This window comes from Falco biarmicus, chromosome 3, assembly GCF_023638135.1.
Source record: "Falco biarmicus isolate bFalBia1 chromosome 3, bFalBia1.pri, whole genome shotgun sequence".
NCBI lineage: Eukaryota > Metazoa > Chordata > Aves > Falconiformes > Falconidae > Falco > Falco biarmicus.
In genome coordinates, this window is record NC_079290.1 from 49,731,202 (window position 1) to 49,748,890 (window position 17,689).

At 36.7% G+C, this 17,689-nt stretch overlaps 1 protein-coding gene across 5 annotated transcripts in view; it reads right to left on the minus strand.

Annotated features, from left to right (window-relative positions):
• Nucleotides 1–9,347: 9,347 nt before the first annotated feature.
• SNTG1 (syntrophin gamma 1) overlaps nucleotides 9,348–17,689 on the minus strand; it is a 358,591-nt gene continuing 350,249 nt past the window's right edge. For all 5 annotated transcript variants that reach the window (XM_056333066.1, XM_056333065.1, XM_056333069.1 and 2 more), the window contains one exon: nucleotides 9,348–15,787. In XM_056333066.1, the coding sequence (XP_056189041.1) occupies nucleotides 15,629–15,787 (159 nt within the window). In that variant the 3' untranslated portion in view covers nucleotides 9,348–15,628. The remainder of the gene's footprint in view (nucleotides 15,788–17,689) is intronic.

A 17,689-nucleotide genomic window follows, 5' to 3' on the forward strand; every position in this document is an offset into this window, starting at 1 on the left:
CCTGCTGGACTTCTGTGAGAGTGTTGCTTAACCCATGGATAGAGAAGACACTATGGAAATCATATAACTGGATTTTAAAAAGAGCTTTGATGGCATTCCACACCCAAGTCTATTAAAGAAACTGAGCTGTCCCAGGTTGGAGGAAAGGATGTTTTAAAGATAAGTTTCTCTAGATAGAGAAGGGTCAGCAGTGGATTCCTCCAGTGACCAGTCTTATTCAGCTTTTCAGGACATGAGGAAGGGGTTATGCAGTGCGTCTAGATTGTAAACAATATTAACCTTTTGCAAGTAGTCAAATGCCACACTAGCGACAAAGTACTGAAAAAGGACTCACCAAATAGATGCTTGGACTAAAAGGTGGTAGTTGAGCTTCAGTGGACATAAATATATGAAGTAATTTATCAAAGGGAAAACAGCCTAAATTGTTAGGATGAATTTGGAATTGGAACTTAAGAAAGAGTCAAGGTTGAAAGTTTGCTAGATAACTGGCTCCACCTGCAGCAGCAGAAGTAAGAGGTACCAGAATGGAGTATGCTCAGGATAGATAGTGAGAAGGCGGCAAAGGGTGTCCTTTTGCTATTAAATGAAATTCTGCTGCCCCAGACCCATTGTATATAGTTCTGTATATATTCCATTGTATATAGTACTGGCCTCTACACTTCAGGAATGACATAATCCAGTTAGATAAGATACAGAGGAGAACGCTTAAAACAATAAACTGGAAAAAGCAGCTTCTGTCTGAGGAGAGACTGAAGAAGCTGTGACTCTTCAATTTGAAAAGGAGGAGACCGCGTGGGGAATATCACTGAGGTTTAAAAAAATCATGGAGGTCATGGACAAGGTTATTTCAGCACCAAATTCAATTGGGCTGAAACACAGGCTTTTGATCAAACTATTATTAAGTTGGTTTAAAACATACAAAGTAAGTGATTCTTCATATAATGAACTTCTGGAATTGAATGTCACAACATTTTGTGAGAGCAGACAATATTGGCAATTTTAAAAGGGATTAGGTAACTTCATGGACAATAGTTCTAAAAAGAGTACTAAACACACAAGACATGCATGTGTCTGCCATCATCACCAATACAATATTTCTGGATGGTGGAGAAGTATGAAATACCTCTAAAACATCAAGTCTTATTTCCTGTTCTTACAGATTTTCCCTTAGGACTGTGTGCCTGACCGATAAAAATCTCAAAGCCCTCCTTGAAAAGGGTTAAAGGCTAAGGGAAAAGATATTAGCATAAAGCCAAGAGTCACAGGGAACAACAAATGAAGAAAAGAAAGATGATGAAAGTAAAACCCAGAGAAATAATGAACTTCAGAAACACCCTACCAGACCTTACCACTCCCTGATGACATCCAATGAGCCAGTGGATTAAATTCATACAAATGATCATTAACTAAAAAGTCATCTGTTGTCAACAGATACCATACAGTTAGGGTCTCAATAAGTTATCGATATGTAGGGAAATTTGTTCGCAAAATGTTTATTTTTAATTGTGACCATCACAGAAGAAAAAACCAAACAACAACCAACCAAAACAACAACAACAAAAAACCAAACAAAAAAGCAAAACAGATTATTTTTTTTAGTGTTTTAATCTGAATCATCTTTTTGAAGGTTTAAAAGAATCTAAAAGCAAAGGATTACTTTAGTCTTTTGCTTCCTGAGTAATTTTCTTCATGAAAAGAGTACAGGCCTTTATCTGAAATAAGTCTGGAAACTTTTTTTACTTTTGTCTCAAAGGTACTTGGCAGATCAGTTCTAAACATGTGAATAGGATTAAACAGAGGAATTCAGAGTATAAGCTTATGACACATCACCAACATATTAACTATTGATATTTTTTTAAAAGCAGTCTCTTTCCAGTGGAAATGGGTATCTGCCCTGGGATCCCTGGGTACAAAAGTTCAGTCTATTAATAAAGGAACTGTTGACAAAAGCAAAGCAGTGGGAAATCAAACAAACAAAGAAACAAAACCACATAGAAAAGTGCTAAGAGAAGTTCATGCTCCAGGTTAAGTTAATGCTGAAAAAAACCCTAGCAAACGGTGTCATCAGCATAAACAGCTATAGGAATATGGTTTTATAAAAATAACATAACTTTGCTGCCAGGGTCCAGGAACTATTTGAGAGAGCACAATGCAAACCAGAGAGATTACCTGAAGAGATTCTGAAAATGTGAGATTTACAGCATTTTGTCTTACAGATCTTGAGAGCTTCATCTGGCCATTGCAGTACTGGAATTCAAGAAAACACATGAAAGGGCTCAGCTTTTGGAATAGATCATCTTAAATTTTCTTTTACATCCCTGATTTTTTCTGATCATATGTTCACCCAAAATTTAATAATTGAAACAAAGTAAGCAGTACAAATAAAGTAAATAATATTTTTTTGGCTTCATTTGGCCACAGGTTGCCACACATGATCTCAGAATAATAATTCAGCCTCTGTAAATTGCACAGAGGTCAATACATTGCAGGGTTGATTCAACATAAATAAATAATCTGTAGCCATGAGGAAAAAAAAAATAATCTTAACATATAGACAATAGATCAGAACTCATAAAAGAAAATACAGCCCCACTGACATTTTTTAAAAATTTTATCCGAAGTTAAGTTGTCAAGAAATGTGATTTATGATTTTACAGAGAGCAGCATTTTATCTGTTGTTACTAAAACACACCCTACCTCTCCCCTCCTTTTTCAAATACAATTTAGAATATGTGTGTGACTAAACCAATCTAAGTTGAATGTAACATCCTTTCAAAAAAGTGAATGGAAATACTAGAAGTCCAGAAGCTATCCCATAAAAACTATGTTTCAGAAGTGGGAGTGGACAGATATATGAAAGCAATATGTACAGGAATCCCAATAGCAATATAATAAATGAAATTATTCTAATTAAAATATTAGAGTATAAAACCCCACAGCATATTGTATTAGTTATATAGATATAAATCTTATTATTAAAATTTAGCATTTAACAGTGAAGAGTTTATAAAAAGACCATTTTTGTTTTCTGCCCCTCTTATGAAGGAATGGACTGAAGACTGCCAATGTTCCTAAAACCAAGGGTAGGTACTATCTAGCATAAAGCTGGAAATTGTAGAAATAACTGTACTGTTAGAAACAAAATTAGATGTAATGCTCTAACATCCTCTTGTCTGAGGGCATGGAAGTTTGGGGTAGAAGCCGTCTTGAACTAGCCTATGATACTATGATTGTCTCAACCTTGCTCAGTTCTTTGAGGTCAGTGTTTTTTCCCATAAAGATCAGAAGTCTCCCTCCCTGAGATTAGAAAGGATCAGACTGATACAAGTCTTTTAGTGAAGGATACAGGAACAGGACGGCCTTACTCTGAGAAGGTGATGGTACTAGCTTGTATCAGTGGACTCAACAGACTTCTCATGAGTCTGCTCATGGGCTCAGCTGCAATACCTCTCAGCGGCCAAATGGCAGGGGTGTAACACCACTTCAAACAACCATCTATCCTTTTACAGTACACCAACACACTGTATTTGATTTAAGTTTAGCCAACTTCATGTATTTACTATAAGGCAGTCTGACGTATTATGTATCAGAAGTTATTTTTCTTTCTATGGAAACAGCTCATAACTCATACTTTAAAGCTAATGCTGAATATATATATTTGAAATTTTAAAATTTAATGTTCCTGTTCATTAAAACAAATGCTACTTGGCACAAGATATTAATAAATTCAGATAATTCCCCAGACTCCTAGCTGAGGTTAATCCTTGCAAATCAGGTTTTTGTTGATTTTGTATTAATTTGCACTTCTGCGTTTTAAAGTCTTCAAGACTGATCACACAGCAATCAAAATAAAATGGACTCATAGAAGTTCATTTATGCAGAATAAAAAAAAGGTAATGGTATTCATTCATTGGGCTTCACCTGCTCATATTTAAAAAGAAAAAAATAGGAAAAAAATAATAATAACCCACTCATTGAAACTTTTGAAGTTCTTTGTTGTGTTATTTGTGTTCCAAAACCTCTGCTCGCCTGAACTGAGAATAGAGCTTGAAAAGTATGATTTCTCTGGCCCAAACAGAAAGAAGTTATAGAATATAGTGCTGACTTTGTCATTGGAGTTCTGTCCCCAGCCAAGGCTGCCTGAATATAATCCACCTGCAGGGGTTAAAAAAAAAGAAAGATTAATCACTCAGAAATAAACTGATTTCAAAGATGGAACAAGACTTGGTAAATGCTGGAGATATTTTACCTCTGAAAGACCATAAAGAAAAGGTTTCCTACGAGCCTTTCATTCTTCTCCTTTGCCCTTTACAAAGTGTTTTATTTTCTTCCATTCAGACATGGCTGTAAGCCAAAAGATGTGGAAAGGGGAAGACTGGCATATAAATCCTCTAACCTGCCTCCCAGAAAAAAAAATCTGCATCCAAATCTGCATCTTTACCATGACACCTCTTGGAGCTGTCTCACTGAAAGCTAACTCTTAAAATGATGGTTTGTTTCTCTCTGCCTCCCATTCCTCATAATGCAGGGGGAAAAAAAGAGAAAGACCTCTAGTTTATCTTCTGGGTGATAAACTGACCTGTTCCTATACCCCATCCTGATTACTGATGAGCTGAAAGCTGACCACATGACTGGAAGAACAAACAGGTCCATGATATACTAGTTTTTCACAAGAAGCCTGTGAGTCACCAGTGTGATGCAGCCACAGAAATAACTCATGCAACCAGTCACAGTCTTTGCAGACAGTCAACAAATATTATGGCCATAGGGCAGGACATAAGGGAGATAATATCTGAAGCATGGTATAAAGTGCACAAGTAGTCACAGTCAGGGAAAAATATCAAAATGGAACAGATTTAGAATAAGAATGCATCCCATTAGGATGGTATGGAAACAAGACCAGGTAACCAAATTAGCAAATGTCTGCACTGAGCAATGAAAAGCAGTGCAGAAAGCCCTGAGCTGCCATGGACTTCATCTGCTCTAGAAGCAGTATATCACAGTGTGGTGCTGATGGGCTGTATTTATTATCTTAAACAGCATTAAAGTGGATGAACTGCTTCTGGCCCTGAGCTGGTATTGCTGCAGCACAACAGGTAGACATACCAGCTGGAGTGAGCAATAGCTCAGGAATCTGCACCAAATTTCACTGCACTGCATAGACATCTTCTGTATGAGCTTGGCTTGTGTGTTCATGCAAAATGAAAGCTGTCAGGGCAGACGATTGCTTGCTATAAATACATTGAAGAGAGGAGAGGAAAGCGGGGGACTAACACTAGGGCTAGAAAAGAACAATTTAAATCAGGGGATAATGCTGGCACAAAATCAAATAGATATGGACTAGTTACGGATAGGTTTAGGCTGGAAATTAGAAGAGAGTTTCAAACCATCAGAGTAGTGAGATTCCAGAAAGCTTTCCAATAAGACCAAGAGGGCTAAAAAGCCTAATTACTTTTACATAGGAATTTAAACATTTGTGAGAGGGATTATAACATGAGTACCTGAGGAAACTGGGTAAGATTCAGTGACTCAGGCCATTCTTCCTAAATTTATATTCCTCTGAACATTTTCCTACCATCTCACAAGCCTCTTGGTCCTTCGCAATAGGTCACTAGATTCCCCCAATCCCCTCAGACAGCTCAGATCTCTCTTACACTACACCAGCACCAGGGCCCTAGGCTCCCCCGTCAGGGAAAAGCCCCATGCATACTTCTGTGAAACTGCTCCCAGCCACATGAACCACGCAGAGAGGAGTTCTCTTTGCCTTTGAGTTTCCATATTAAGCAGAGTCTGAGCTCCCATTTCTTGTGAAATGATGGAAGGCCTTAACTTCATGCTTCTTCCAAATATTTGTCTTCTGTTGTGAACAGAATGTAAGTTGTTCGTGATGTTGCCCGGGTCTGAGCCTTTGCTGCACTTGGTGGTATTGCAGTGCAAACCCCACAGCTAGTAAGCCCACTATCTCTTTTCCTTGCTTCAGTGAAGGTTTGTCCTTTCTGAGACCCATCTTCCACTAATGTCTTGAAGCAAAATAGGAAAAAGAAAAAGAAAGAGAAAATAAAAGGAAAAAAGACAGACATCTGGCTAAAAGGATTTTGTATCGGTTCAAAAGAGAAAGGTGAGACTTTGAGTCTGCTCGCATAAGAAATTTCTCTCGTCTTTTCACTGAAGCTCATGGTACTTGATGGAGTTTTTCTGCTATTTTTAAAATGCCAGTTTCTAGAGATATTTTCACATGACATTCTCAGCATCTAGTAAAAATCTTTCTAGTCCTCTAGTTTTTTTTCTTCCTAGACAAAAAAGTCTGAAAAAAGTTCAGATTGCACCTTAGGTAGTCAAAGTTAAAAAAAAAACAAAAACAAAAACAAAAACAAAAAAACAAGAAGAAAACAAGTAAAACACTATTGTCTTCTATGCTAACAATTCTTCAAGGCCAAATAAGGGAGTATGGAGTAGCAGTGAGGCCACACACCATCTTTCAGCTGCTATTGTTTCTATGCTGTGCCCTTTAGGAAAATAAATCTCCATTTATGGCCTCTGGAGTTTTAAATCATCTCCAGACCAGGGATACATAGCTGTTACCATAATCACTTTGACCAAGCAATGTTTCCTTTTCACCGTAACAGTGATGCAAGTGTAAATACTCTGAAGTTCATTAGGTCTCTCTGTAATTATATTCACCCCCCACGCCCACCCTCACCCCTCTTCTAGGAATGAGCTACATTTTTCTTTTGATTCACAGTATGTTATTGAAGGGCTATGCAATATACTCCCTCTTCCTTGGTCTCAGCACCTTAAGCGCTTTCCTACATCAGAGTTAGGAATTTTTATCCTCACACTGCTTTATAAACCCGGGTTCTTAGCGAAGCCTCCTTCATTTCCCTCCTGAGCGCCCTGGACAGCAGGACCTGACACCTACAAGTTCTGTAGATGTATCTTGGTTGATTTCCAGAATGTGTCCATACAAGGACAAAAGGACCATGGTGTAGCCTCCTTGGACAAGCAATGAACTTCTAAGTAAGGCTCCACAGTGGCATGGCTATGGTTCAGCATACTGGGGAGCTTCCGCTTCGGCGGAAGAAACGGCATAGGTTCATCTGTGCTGAATATCTGCCCCATGCTTAGACCATCCCTTGAAAATACTGACATTTCCCTAAAGATGAAGGGATTATCCCCTACCGATGAGTGCCTGAAGTGTCTAATACTGCAGTTACTCTACTGCCATAAATGCATTGACTAAGTGAATGCAAAAAAAAAGCGAAAGAAAGCAACTGTCCTTAATATGTTGTTAACATTTTTATGAATGTGCTGTAATTTGTTTGAAGGGAGAATACAGACTGGATTCCTCCGTGCTCAGCCATTTAAGATTTTCCTTCTATCTTAGTTTCCCTGCCAAGCTTGGTAACAGATCTATTGAAAGGAATAGCTTTGGAGTGTTGAGGTGGTAATAGTGCCATAAACAACACCTGACTTTGCACACCTGGTGTTCCCGAACAGTCAGACCAGCAAGGGAGGTGACGTTGCTGCCAGGGGACGGAGCAGAGGGAGAAGGGCTGCTGCTGGGGGACTGGACGGGGGCTGGCTATTCCTCCCAGTAGCAACAAGAACTCCCACCAGCAGGACATCCATCTGTACAATTTGCCTTCTGGACTAGTCCTTTCTCTTCCTGTGACCAGATTAAGCCCCAGGATGTTTAGACTAATAAAATTCTGCCCTCAGTGTCAAGGACTCCTGTGCCAGGTTTGGTAGCAAGCACCTGTGCCATACATGGCAAAGAAGGGAAGGGCTGGGAAGAATTTGGGCTCAGAGTTGTGAGAAGAGTGTGCATGCAAAGTACATAAAGCACGTAGCCAACAAACCCCAATACTCAGTGTATGGTAAATACCTCTTCAATTTTCTGAACTATTGCATAGTGATATTAACTATAGCACTACACAGAATAAATTCCTTTTTTTTCTTATAAGGGAATTAAGGGATATAATTTCCTGTTTATTAAGGGAATTGTGTTTGAAGAATACTTTAAAAAAAATAAAATGCTACTAAATCATAGGCAAATGTAAGAACAGCCAGTGTCAAAATAGTGAAAAAACACTAGGGTACTGTACAACTTTATCATTGATAAGATGTGAATATTATACTGTGCTAAATTTTATTGATCAAATGCACAGTTAAACAGATCAAAATTCATTTTAAATGTTTCAAAAATAAATTGTTATAGGGCTTGGAGAGCAAGTATGTTAGCTGTGGAACATAAGTACCATGAATTTAAAGAAACTCGTACAAGGACTGTATCTTAAAAAACTTTGATTCCAAGAATTTTCATTTGAGGTCAAAATCTGTGGGGAAGGTGTAAAACATGCTAGATTAAAAATTGTAATTCAGAAGAAAATAGGTATTTCCAGAATAAACAAACTTTTCAGTTCTATGTGAGTTTATGCTCCCAATGCAAAATGTAGTTCCCCTTTAAAGGGAAAATGGAAATGGTCGCCGTGAAAGGGTTCCTGTACATTTGGAAGACACTTACTTCCAAGATAATACTTTGTAATAATCTTTGGATCTCTTCACCTCTTTTTTTAAAGACTTCTCTCTTTTTTTTTCCTGGCTTTTCCCTTAAATGTGGTATAAAAAGAAACTTGAGACACAGGTAACTAGCTGATGTGACAGAGGTACATATGTTTGCTAACTCACATCAGCTGAATCACATCTGGGAAAAAGGACTGAGGATTTTTTTCAGCATAAAGGGTTCATCACACTTATAATTAAAACAAACTTCTTATTTTTTCCTTCTCTTCAAGATGCTGAAAGGGTTGGTGCCAGCAAGGGAGACTTCCTTGGGAACAGAACTGAGGACAACAACTGCACCCCGAGGTCTAAGAAAGCCCTGGTGACTGGTTGTGGAGAGGGTGGGAAAGGTGTCAGCAGCACTGTCACAAGGGAGCTTAGCTGGCTCCTCCACACCTCAAGCACAAGACAGGCACCAAAATTGTGCCTGTGAGATGTGCACTGCAGGCTCTCACCCTAAATTGTTGAAAAGGTACAAAGGTGCCTAAATAAAAAGCAGGGGCTCCCCTTCTTCCAGCACCTCTTCCTTCAGTCATAGAAAAAGACAAACAAAATTGAACTAATTTCTATTACATAAACAGTTGAGCATGGTGTTGCAAAATAACTTTACCAGCCCAGATTCTTCAAGTATTTTCTTGAACTCTCAGACTTGGCTTTCAGTGATATAAAACTCATACACCGTATAACTGAATACAAAAGATTAGTTTAAAAAGTATTTATTTTCTATTTTTTTTCTGTTATGTTCCATTACAAAAAGAAGCATAACAAAACCAAAACAGAAGATAGCATTTTATTAGTGATACATTAATGAGCTTAAACAACTAGGTGACTTATATTTGTCACAAATACATATTACAAACAACCACAAAACCATAACTAAAAAGGAAATAAATAATTTTAATAGTTTTCTTAATTTTTAATATTTATAAAATATATAGCACTTTCTATTACATTTTTCAGTCAATTTTATCCATAACAAATTAAAACTTATGACATATATTGCAAATATGCTAAAGGGATAAGAATAATTAAAAAAATCAAAGTTCCTGAAGGTATGAAAGAATAAATCAGTTAATGTTTATCAATTCATTATTGTATATCCAGATTGTGCATATCCTGCAAAAATAGCCATTTCTTCAATTAATATACATATTTTTCTTTATAGTATTATAAGATTAAGATTTTTAAATGTAAAGCTTCATGGATTTATGCTTCTGTTTTACAGTTGTGCCTAATATGTAACTTTCATTAATATATACTAAATATCTCCCATTAGTATATACTAATACACACACACACACACACACAGACACACACACACACTCACACTCACACTGCATTATATATTAGTATATACTGAATAATAAAAGAATTTCTATAATATATAGTTGGGATTATTGTGGAGAAAGTTGTTGAAAGTGGAACACATGTATACCATAGTGAAAACTGATGACATTATGTAAGTGAAAGCGTTTAGTTTTACATTGTTCAATGTATTTTGACAGATTATATAATGTACTGTAATAATATACAGAATCCAAACAGAAATTTCTTTATATTCCAGTATTCCTATGTTTTCTTTATGATTCCAACGGGATATGTACCAATACCTCTGCTAAACTTCCTGAAAATGGAGCCAAGCAAGTAGAAATGTGTTGACATTACAGTCCTTATTCCAGGAAAATATTAAAATTGCACTTAAGAACCCTCCAGGTCAGGAAAGCACTTAAGATCAGATATGACTTTATTTGCTTTAACCTGAACGTTAATCACACACTCAGTCGGTCTTACTGGTACACAGATGCCCTTGTGCTAATTCTAATACTGTCCCTGACTGTATAAGAGGTTTAGAGGTTCTGCTATGTAGCTGAGTACAGTTTTGCCATCTGTCTGAGCAAAGGGGGCGACAGAATGGGGGAGTGTACTCGGGGACCTCAGAGCAAATATGCAGATATGTATTTGTGGTAGGCAGGAAGAAAGATGCAGCAGGGAGAGTGCTGACCAGCACAGGGCAGCCTGCTTGCAGTCAATACTGTCCTGGTGTGGTGAGGGAAAAAGGTATGCCCTGGGCACCCATCAGCCTTCTTCAGATTCACTCTGCCCCTTACTGCAGCGCAGCCATCCCTTTCAGGCACCAAGCTCTGGCAGGCTACACTGTGAAGCTCAGCTTTCTAGGGTCCTTGAAGCACCCACAGTGCACAAGCAGCAGCCACTGCAGAGACTGAGACAGCTGGCACCAGCACCTGGCAGCCTTGCTGTTAGCATCTCAGAGGTTTTATACTCTGGATTCACTTCAATTGGGCTGCATGGTCTGAAAGCCCATCAGGATCGGGAACTCATATAGGTGTGATACTCATTTACTTTCACCCTGAAGACTCAGTTCATATGCTTAAAGACTGCTCTGTGATATGAAGAGTAGCACAGTGAGTGGCAGCAGGCAGGAGCCTGGCTTCAAAAGCACATTCCTGATAAATGAAAACACTAGCATAGAAGCACCTCGAGCACCTTAGAGAGAGAGAGACACACACACACATACACCTTCAGGGATCCTAAGCTACATTCCTGCTTTGGATTTCCCTTTGGAGAGCCTCAAGTCCTACCATAGGCATCTAAGACAGGTACTTAAATTTTGGGAGCTGACTGAGTCTGTCATTTTTTCCCATCATGCAGAACTGGTCAGAGGTGCGAGTCCAAAGTACAGACTCATAATTGCCTGAGGCTGAACATTGAAAATCAGCTTAAACTTTTTTTTAGACACTATGCTTTTTCAGAGACCAGACCCTGTAAGGGAATGGAAAGTGCAATACAAGGATTAGTGTTTAATATTAATAAAATAATTTTTTCTGAAGTGTTCCTTGGAATTGCCATACCAGAATTAAAATTGGTCTTTTTGGCATAGGGAATACTCAAGGTTACTTAGACAATACGTAGCAAAGCTGCGGAATTTCTAAGGGCAGCAACTGTACATTCACAAGATCTTCAGCCTTTTTAATATTTTGTTTGATGTAAGAAACATCTTAAGGCATTGAATAAACCAAATCACATTTAAAGTAACAGGCTGCAGTATTGACAACTACCTACTTATGTTAAACTGTCCACTTTGAGGTGTTCTGATAAACTCTACATGCACAGAGTAAATCAATATGTATTTGTGGAATCAAGGACTAATTTGGAAAATATTTTTCATTATTCTCGTCTCAAAGCATATTGATACTGTATATTATTGATTTGCATTCTTATTAAATCTAGTTTGAATGGAAAAAACTTCAAATTACTGGTTTTAAAAAATAACCCACCTACAACCAGTTTGTTTCCACAAACTTCTTGCAACACTTAATTAACAAAATAAAATGGCCAACATTTAAAAGTATGCTGATATTTATTTCAAAGATGCCTTCATGCTACTGGAATGCAAAGCTCTATTGAAAATCTGGAACTGTATTTTTAAATATATGTAGGAAAACAAATGTATTTTTTCACTGAAGAAATCCAGAATGACATGTATTCAAATTGGTAACACTTCCCATAATAAAACTATGCTAACATTATAACCTAGCACATGGTTCATTCTGTGAAGGTCACATCATCTAAAATTTCCATCATAATGCAAAGCAAATCAAACCAAATATATTTAGTTATACTTAAGAGTACATATTTTTGGTACACATCACTTCAATAGGCACAGTACTATTAAGAATTTTTTAAAATTAAATTTATTTAAGAATACCATGACATGAAGAAAACAAATTACATTTTATGCTATGGGTTAGTTGGTTTGCTCTTTTTTGTTAAAATACCTGTTTTCACTTGCATACAGATTTTTAGCCAAAGCTGATAAATCATTATAACTGTGGTTTTGCATTGTCATTGGGCTGCGTTCACTTGCAAAATAATTGTATTCATTATATGTGAAATGTGAAATATGAAATGAGAGGCTGCAACATAAAGCCTGGGTTTTGACACATGCCTATGAAGTTCACTATGCTTTAAATGGGAATCTCCCGTAGGTACTTAAATGAAAAATATAGCCATTTAATATGTTTGTAGATCATATTTTGTAATTTCATAATTAGTTATAACAAAGAGTTCAAAATTCCCTCTTTGATTCAAGACTGAATTTCTGACCAACTTGCTCTAAAAGGGCAATCCTGGATGCAGAGTCATCTCTGAATATCCTGTGAGGTCTGTGCACAAGCCCATGCTGCATTTACAAACCCATGCTGACCTGTAGTCAAGATAGCTATGGCATTTTATATTCTGACAAGATCACTTTTATCTTCTTGAAAATAAAAGTACTGACTAAGCCCCATCAGTCTAGCTCTTTGAAATATAGGGTTTTAGAAAATAAATAAGTACCAATTTACAGGCTAATGTTTGTCTCTCAAATGTTGCTTATTTAATGCCCAGTTGCAAAACTCATTGATGAATACAGCAGTTTTACAAAGAGAATACTTGACAGAGATCTTTAGGCTACCCTGGTGGAGTCCCAAAAGTTCATGTCATTATCTCAGTTCTGCCCAAGTTGCTTTCATATAATGGAATCCTTTAATCTATGGCAATTTGCAATTACATAGTATCTGCTGGTTTGGGTAAATGTTATGTTAATTGAAGCACATTTAACAACGTTCCTTGAACAACTCTCAGTTTCAGTGGTAAAACTGAAGGAAAAAACATTCAACTAGCAGCTTGTTGGTTTTTGGTTCTGCTATTACCAGCAGAGCATCTACCGAGGTGTTAGCATGTGCCAACAGTGTGACAGCTGAATGACACAGCATCGCGCTAAAAGGAAGGAGGTGATTTGGGAGCACAGAGGAGAACTGTCATTAACAGGTATGGGGCTTCTGTTTTCTGTTGTCAGTGCTCTGTCAAAATGTGTGTTTCCAGTATATGCTTTCTTGACAAGGATAGTGCCTGAACTACCATCGTGAAATCTCTTGGACTATCGTTGCTTTGGAGTCAAAGTGTCTGGGGTTTGTACTCGTTTCAGGAACAAACACGAGATCCCATGGACAGCCAAGGTAATTTTATGTGTTGTTCTGAGACCAGGATGTGACCCCCCTATTCCGGGAAAGTTCATATAAACCAACACATGATAATGACTATGAAAATGTTGTATTTTGATGACATTTAAAGCATTTAGTAGCTGGATTATGACATCATTCCACTGTATTTATCATGGGAAAAAAATGTGTAACCCTTGGAGATGTATTAATAAGAAGTAAGTATGTACTGAAAGACATTTGAAAGCGATTAAAGAGTCCCCAGGAAATATATTCTTACATTATTTGGAGCTAGTATCAAGTGAGATCAGCTGTACTTCAAGGCAAGGATACTCTTACATACATAAATCCAAATACTTGTAATGCAAAGCAAAGAAACAGACATGATTTGTCCCTACAGTTCATTCATCTTTTGTTCATGCCTTGCATTTTGAATTGTTCCCATTTTTTTAAAAAAAGCTTTCCTCTGGCTTCCCTTTTGAAGTTTTAATTATCTTAATCTGTGCAAAGGGGTGTGACAGAATTAGTCTTTCTGCTAATCAAGGCAGATGGCATCCATAACCCTTACCTGCTATGTGCTTTTATAACAAGTCTAAGCGGTAGGAGGTGGGTGGAAGTAAGTTTTAATTTCAGTATAATAAACAGAAACCCCATAAAGTACTATTTAAAATGTTATGCACACACTGTAGCTGTACTAAGTATTCTTCCAGCGTTTTTTAAGGTTCTCTTATCCTGTCTGGCAAAAAACCCCTCATTTCTCACCTTTTCTGTTGTTTCAGCTATATCCCATACATGCTCCCACCATTTTGCCATCTTCACTGATGTGTGTAATAGCACAAAATTAAATTATTTTTCAAAACGATATTTAAATAAAGTTATTAATTTAAAATTTACAATTCCTGCAGATTTCATCATTAAATGATACTCTGGAACTAGTATGTAGTCCAGAGTGATCTAATATTCTTAACATACAAAGGCATTATGCATTCTGTCATTTATTCTTTACAGGCTATTCAATTTATTCCTGTCTTTTACAAAAAAATATATTTTTAAAAAATTAAGAATGTAAAGGGTGGACTCATTTTTCAAGCATAACGTAGAACGCCTATTTTGTTGAGAGCCTGAGTGGAACAGAGGTTCTAGTTATGATGTGAGATCAAGGTTAAACATGGAAACAATGTATTAGATGGATTGTCTCTGAAACAAATTAAATAGCTAAGTCTTGTGAACAAAGACTATTAGATTTAGAGAATGTAATTCTTGGGGAAAAATGAAGAAGTAAATAGCAGACATGATATTTTACACACTTGCACTTAATTTCTAATAAAAATTAAATTTGTATCACATTATTTTTACTTGAAGAGAGACTCATGGAAAGCTGTTTTGCTTTTTGTGGCTTGGTTTGTTTGTTTGTTCGTTTTAATGTATCAGTCCAATATGGCTAGATCTTTGTTATTGTTAGACTAAAAGAATAAAACAGAAAAAGTATCATGACTTTATGTATGGACACAAGTATGGACTTACAACAGTACTTAAAGTGCTTTCTTATTTGAGGAGATACTTACACAAATGCCTTTTCATGCCTATCTCCTTGTCACCATGTATATGCTTGTTGCTTGCTCTTAGGTGATTTATAATATAATGATAGGGTATTAAGTTCATAAGAGTTTAGTATATTGTCATAAAAAACATCTGAAAACAGGAAAATGACAATTCTATTCATGTATTATTACAGCAACTTGAAAATTTTATTAAATACTGAAGTGCTTCATTTCATCATTTATTCCTTTGCTTCCAGTGTTGCTTAAAGCACTATGTAAGTACAAATAGATCATACTAAAAGCATATCCATCCTATTCTGGGGTTTTGACTAGGATTATTTACTGATGTCTTGCAGAACAGAGATGAATTTATGATCCCACGTGACCATCTATCTGCTGATGCTGCAAGATGTCCTGCCTCCAGGCTTGGTTTCCACGTACATGGTTCACCAAAGGTCTACATATTATGAATATTTATACATTGTTATGTCTTCTTGTTAAGTGGCAGTGCTGTAATGTGAGATGTCAAGTAGTATACTTTAATTTGCCTGTACCAGAAGTTGTGGGAGCAGCAGAAGAGGTGGCTTGACTGCCTACATACAAAGGGTCCAAACAAGCCACTTTAGCTGCAAAGAATGAGTGGATACAGTGAAGGACTGCAAACAGGTTGGAAAACTCCAGCTCCTGGAAGTGAAAACAAAAAGATTAAACATGAAACAAAAGAACACCTCACAAACACACACCCAGGAATGAACCACTATTCAAATAGCAATAATTTAAATAGTTTGATGTAATTCTGCTAATGTGCCTGGCAATTCTCCATTATAGGGACTTAGGCACTGATCTATCCCAATTCAGTAAATAACTGGAGGCAAAGATGGAGAAATTTTTAAGTTAAGTGCCTCCACAGAAATATGAGATCCTACTGGCTAAAGGGGAAGGCAAGTGACACTATATAATATCTTTTTGCCTCAGGTTAATGAAAATCTGGCACTTTTGCAGGCTGATTTAGACAGAAATTGAATGACTGCACCATAACAATTTACAAGTCTCTGGACTACTCCTGTATACGAAATATACCCACAAAGATCAATAATGTTGAGTTCCACATAAAGTACATTTGTTCATCACATAACCTCACTATTCCCAATAGGTAAGCTATTATCTTACCTAAGCTGATTCTTTAACCAACACCCCCCCCCCCAAAAAAAAAACCAAACATAAAAAAAGACATATTTTCAAAAAATGCTACTATCACACAGTGATATTCTGGATCTGTCTTCACTGAAAGGGTTACTGTTACTGCACCAAAAAAAGGAATAGTTGCCATGTTTTCAACTTATTAGCAGTATTAGACAAAGTCCTTCTTTTTCTACTTTAATTTACATTTCTTCATAGCTTCTCAGCATGCAATTAGACTACCTGGGACTCTTTCAGACAGCACTACAGAGGAAATAAATAAAAACTACAGTTTTTTACATATATAATTTTGCTACTTTGTGTTTAATTGCCTTTATCTGATCCGTCTTTTTTAGGTTATCTTCAGTACGTGTTTTTGGAGTCGGCATTTAATCAATAAATAGCTGTTGTATTTGAAAGCGAATACAGAGGTATTTGAACACAGAAGTGTAGGGATGGTGGTGCACAGTTGCCACCTCCCTGCTTTGATTCACTTGCTTATACAGATTTCTTCATAGTAATATGAAGCCAGTAATAGATATCTGGTACATTCTATTTGTCTTTCTGTCCAGCACTGGTATTTCCAGGCTATGTAATGCCAAGGATTTTGCTTTTTTGTTTAGAAGAATGTTGATAATGTAAATTCAACAAAAATTGGTAAATATCTCAAAATGACATTAACCTGCAATTTTCTGCCCATTGAGATTTCCTGGAAGATACTACTTCACATAATTCATGGAGACACTCTCAAATCCCTCATGCATGAGGGGGAACAACTGCCTGAAATCAGACAGCTGCATATGCAGAGTGTCCACTGATGTACTGAATGGGTGGAGCTTTGATCAGCTCTCTTACAACCTGAGATGTCCTTCAGACATGGTCAGAAATAAATTTATAAGATCCCATGAGCTTCTTAAAACTCCCCTAACTACCAATTCTCAATAAAGAAGATAAAGTTCATGACAAGTTTCACATACCCGCCATCTGTGTCCATTTTAATAAATCTGTTTAGAGACATTCTCATTTTTAAATGCCATGAGAAGGGTGATTTTGTCACTATGCCAAAGGTTCTTTCCTCCCTCAAATTTCAAAATAAGAAAATTTATCATAGATAGAAAAAAATGGAAATTAAAAGATGAGGAAACAAGGAATTATGGAAGCTATTTCAGAATAAGAATTGTCACTCATTCAAATTAATTTGCCTTTCAGTTAACTCCTTTTTATTAATATGATATAAATTATCCTTCTGGTACTATAAAAGTAAAACTGAAGCTTAAGATGAGAGAATAAATATTTAGCAGAACAGTAAAAAATTTATAATATCAATTCCATGTGTTATCTGTAGAAAGACTACATTTCCCCCTATGTCTGAACAGGCTAAGCCTATTAAAACAAATATTACAGTTT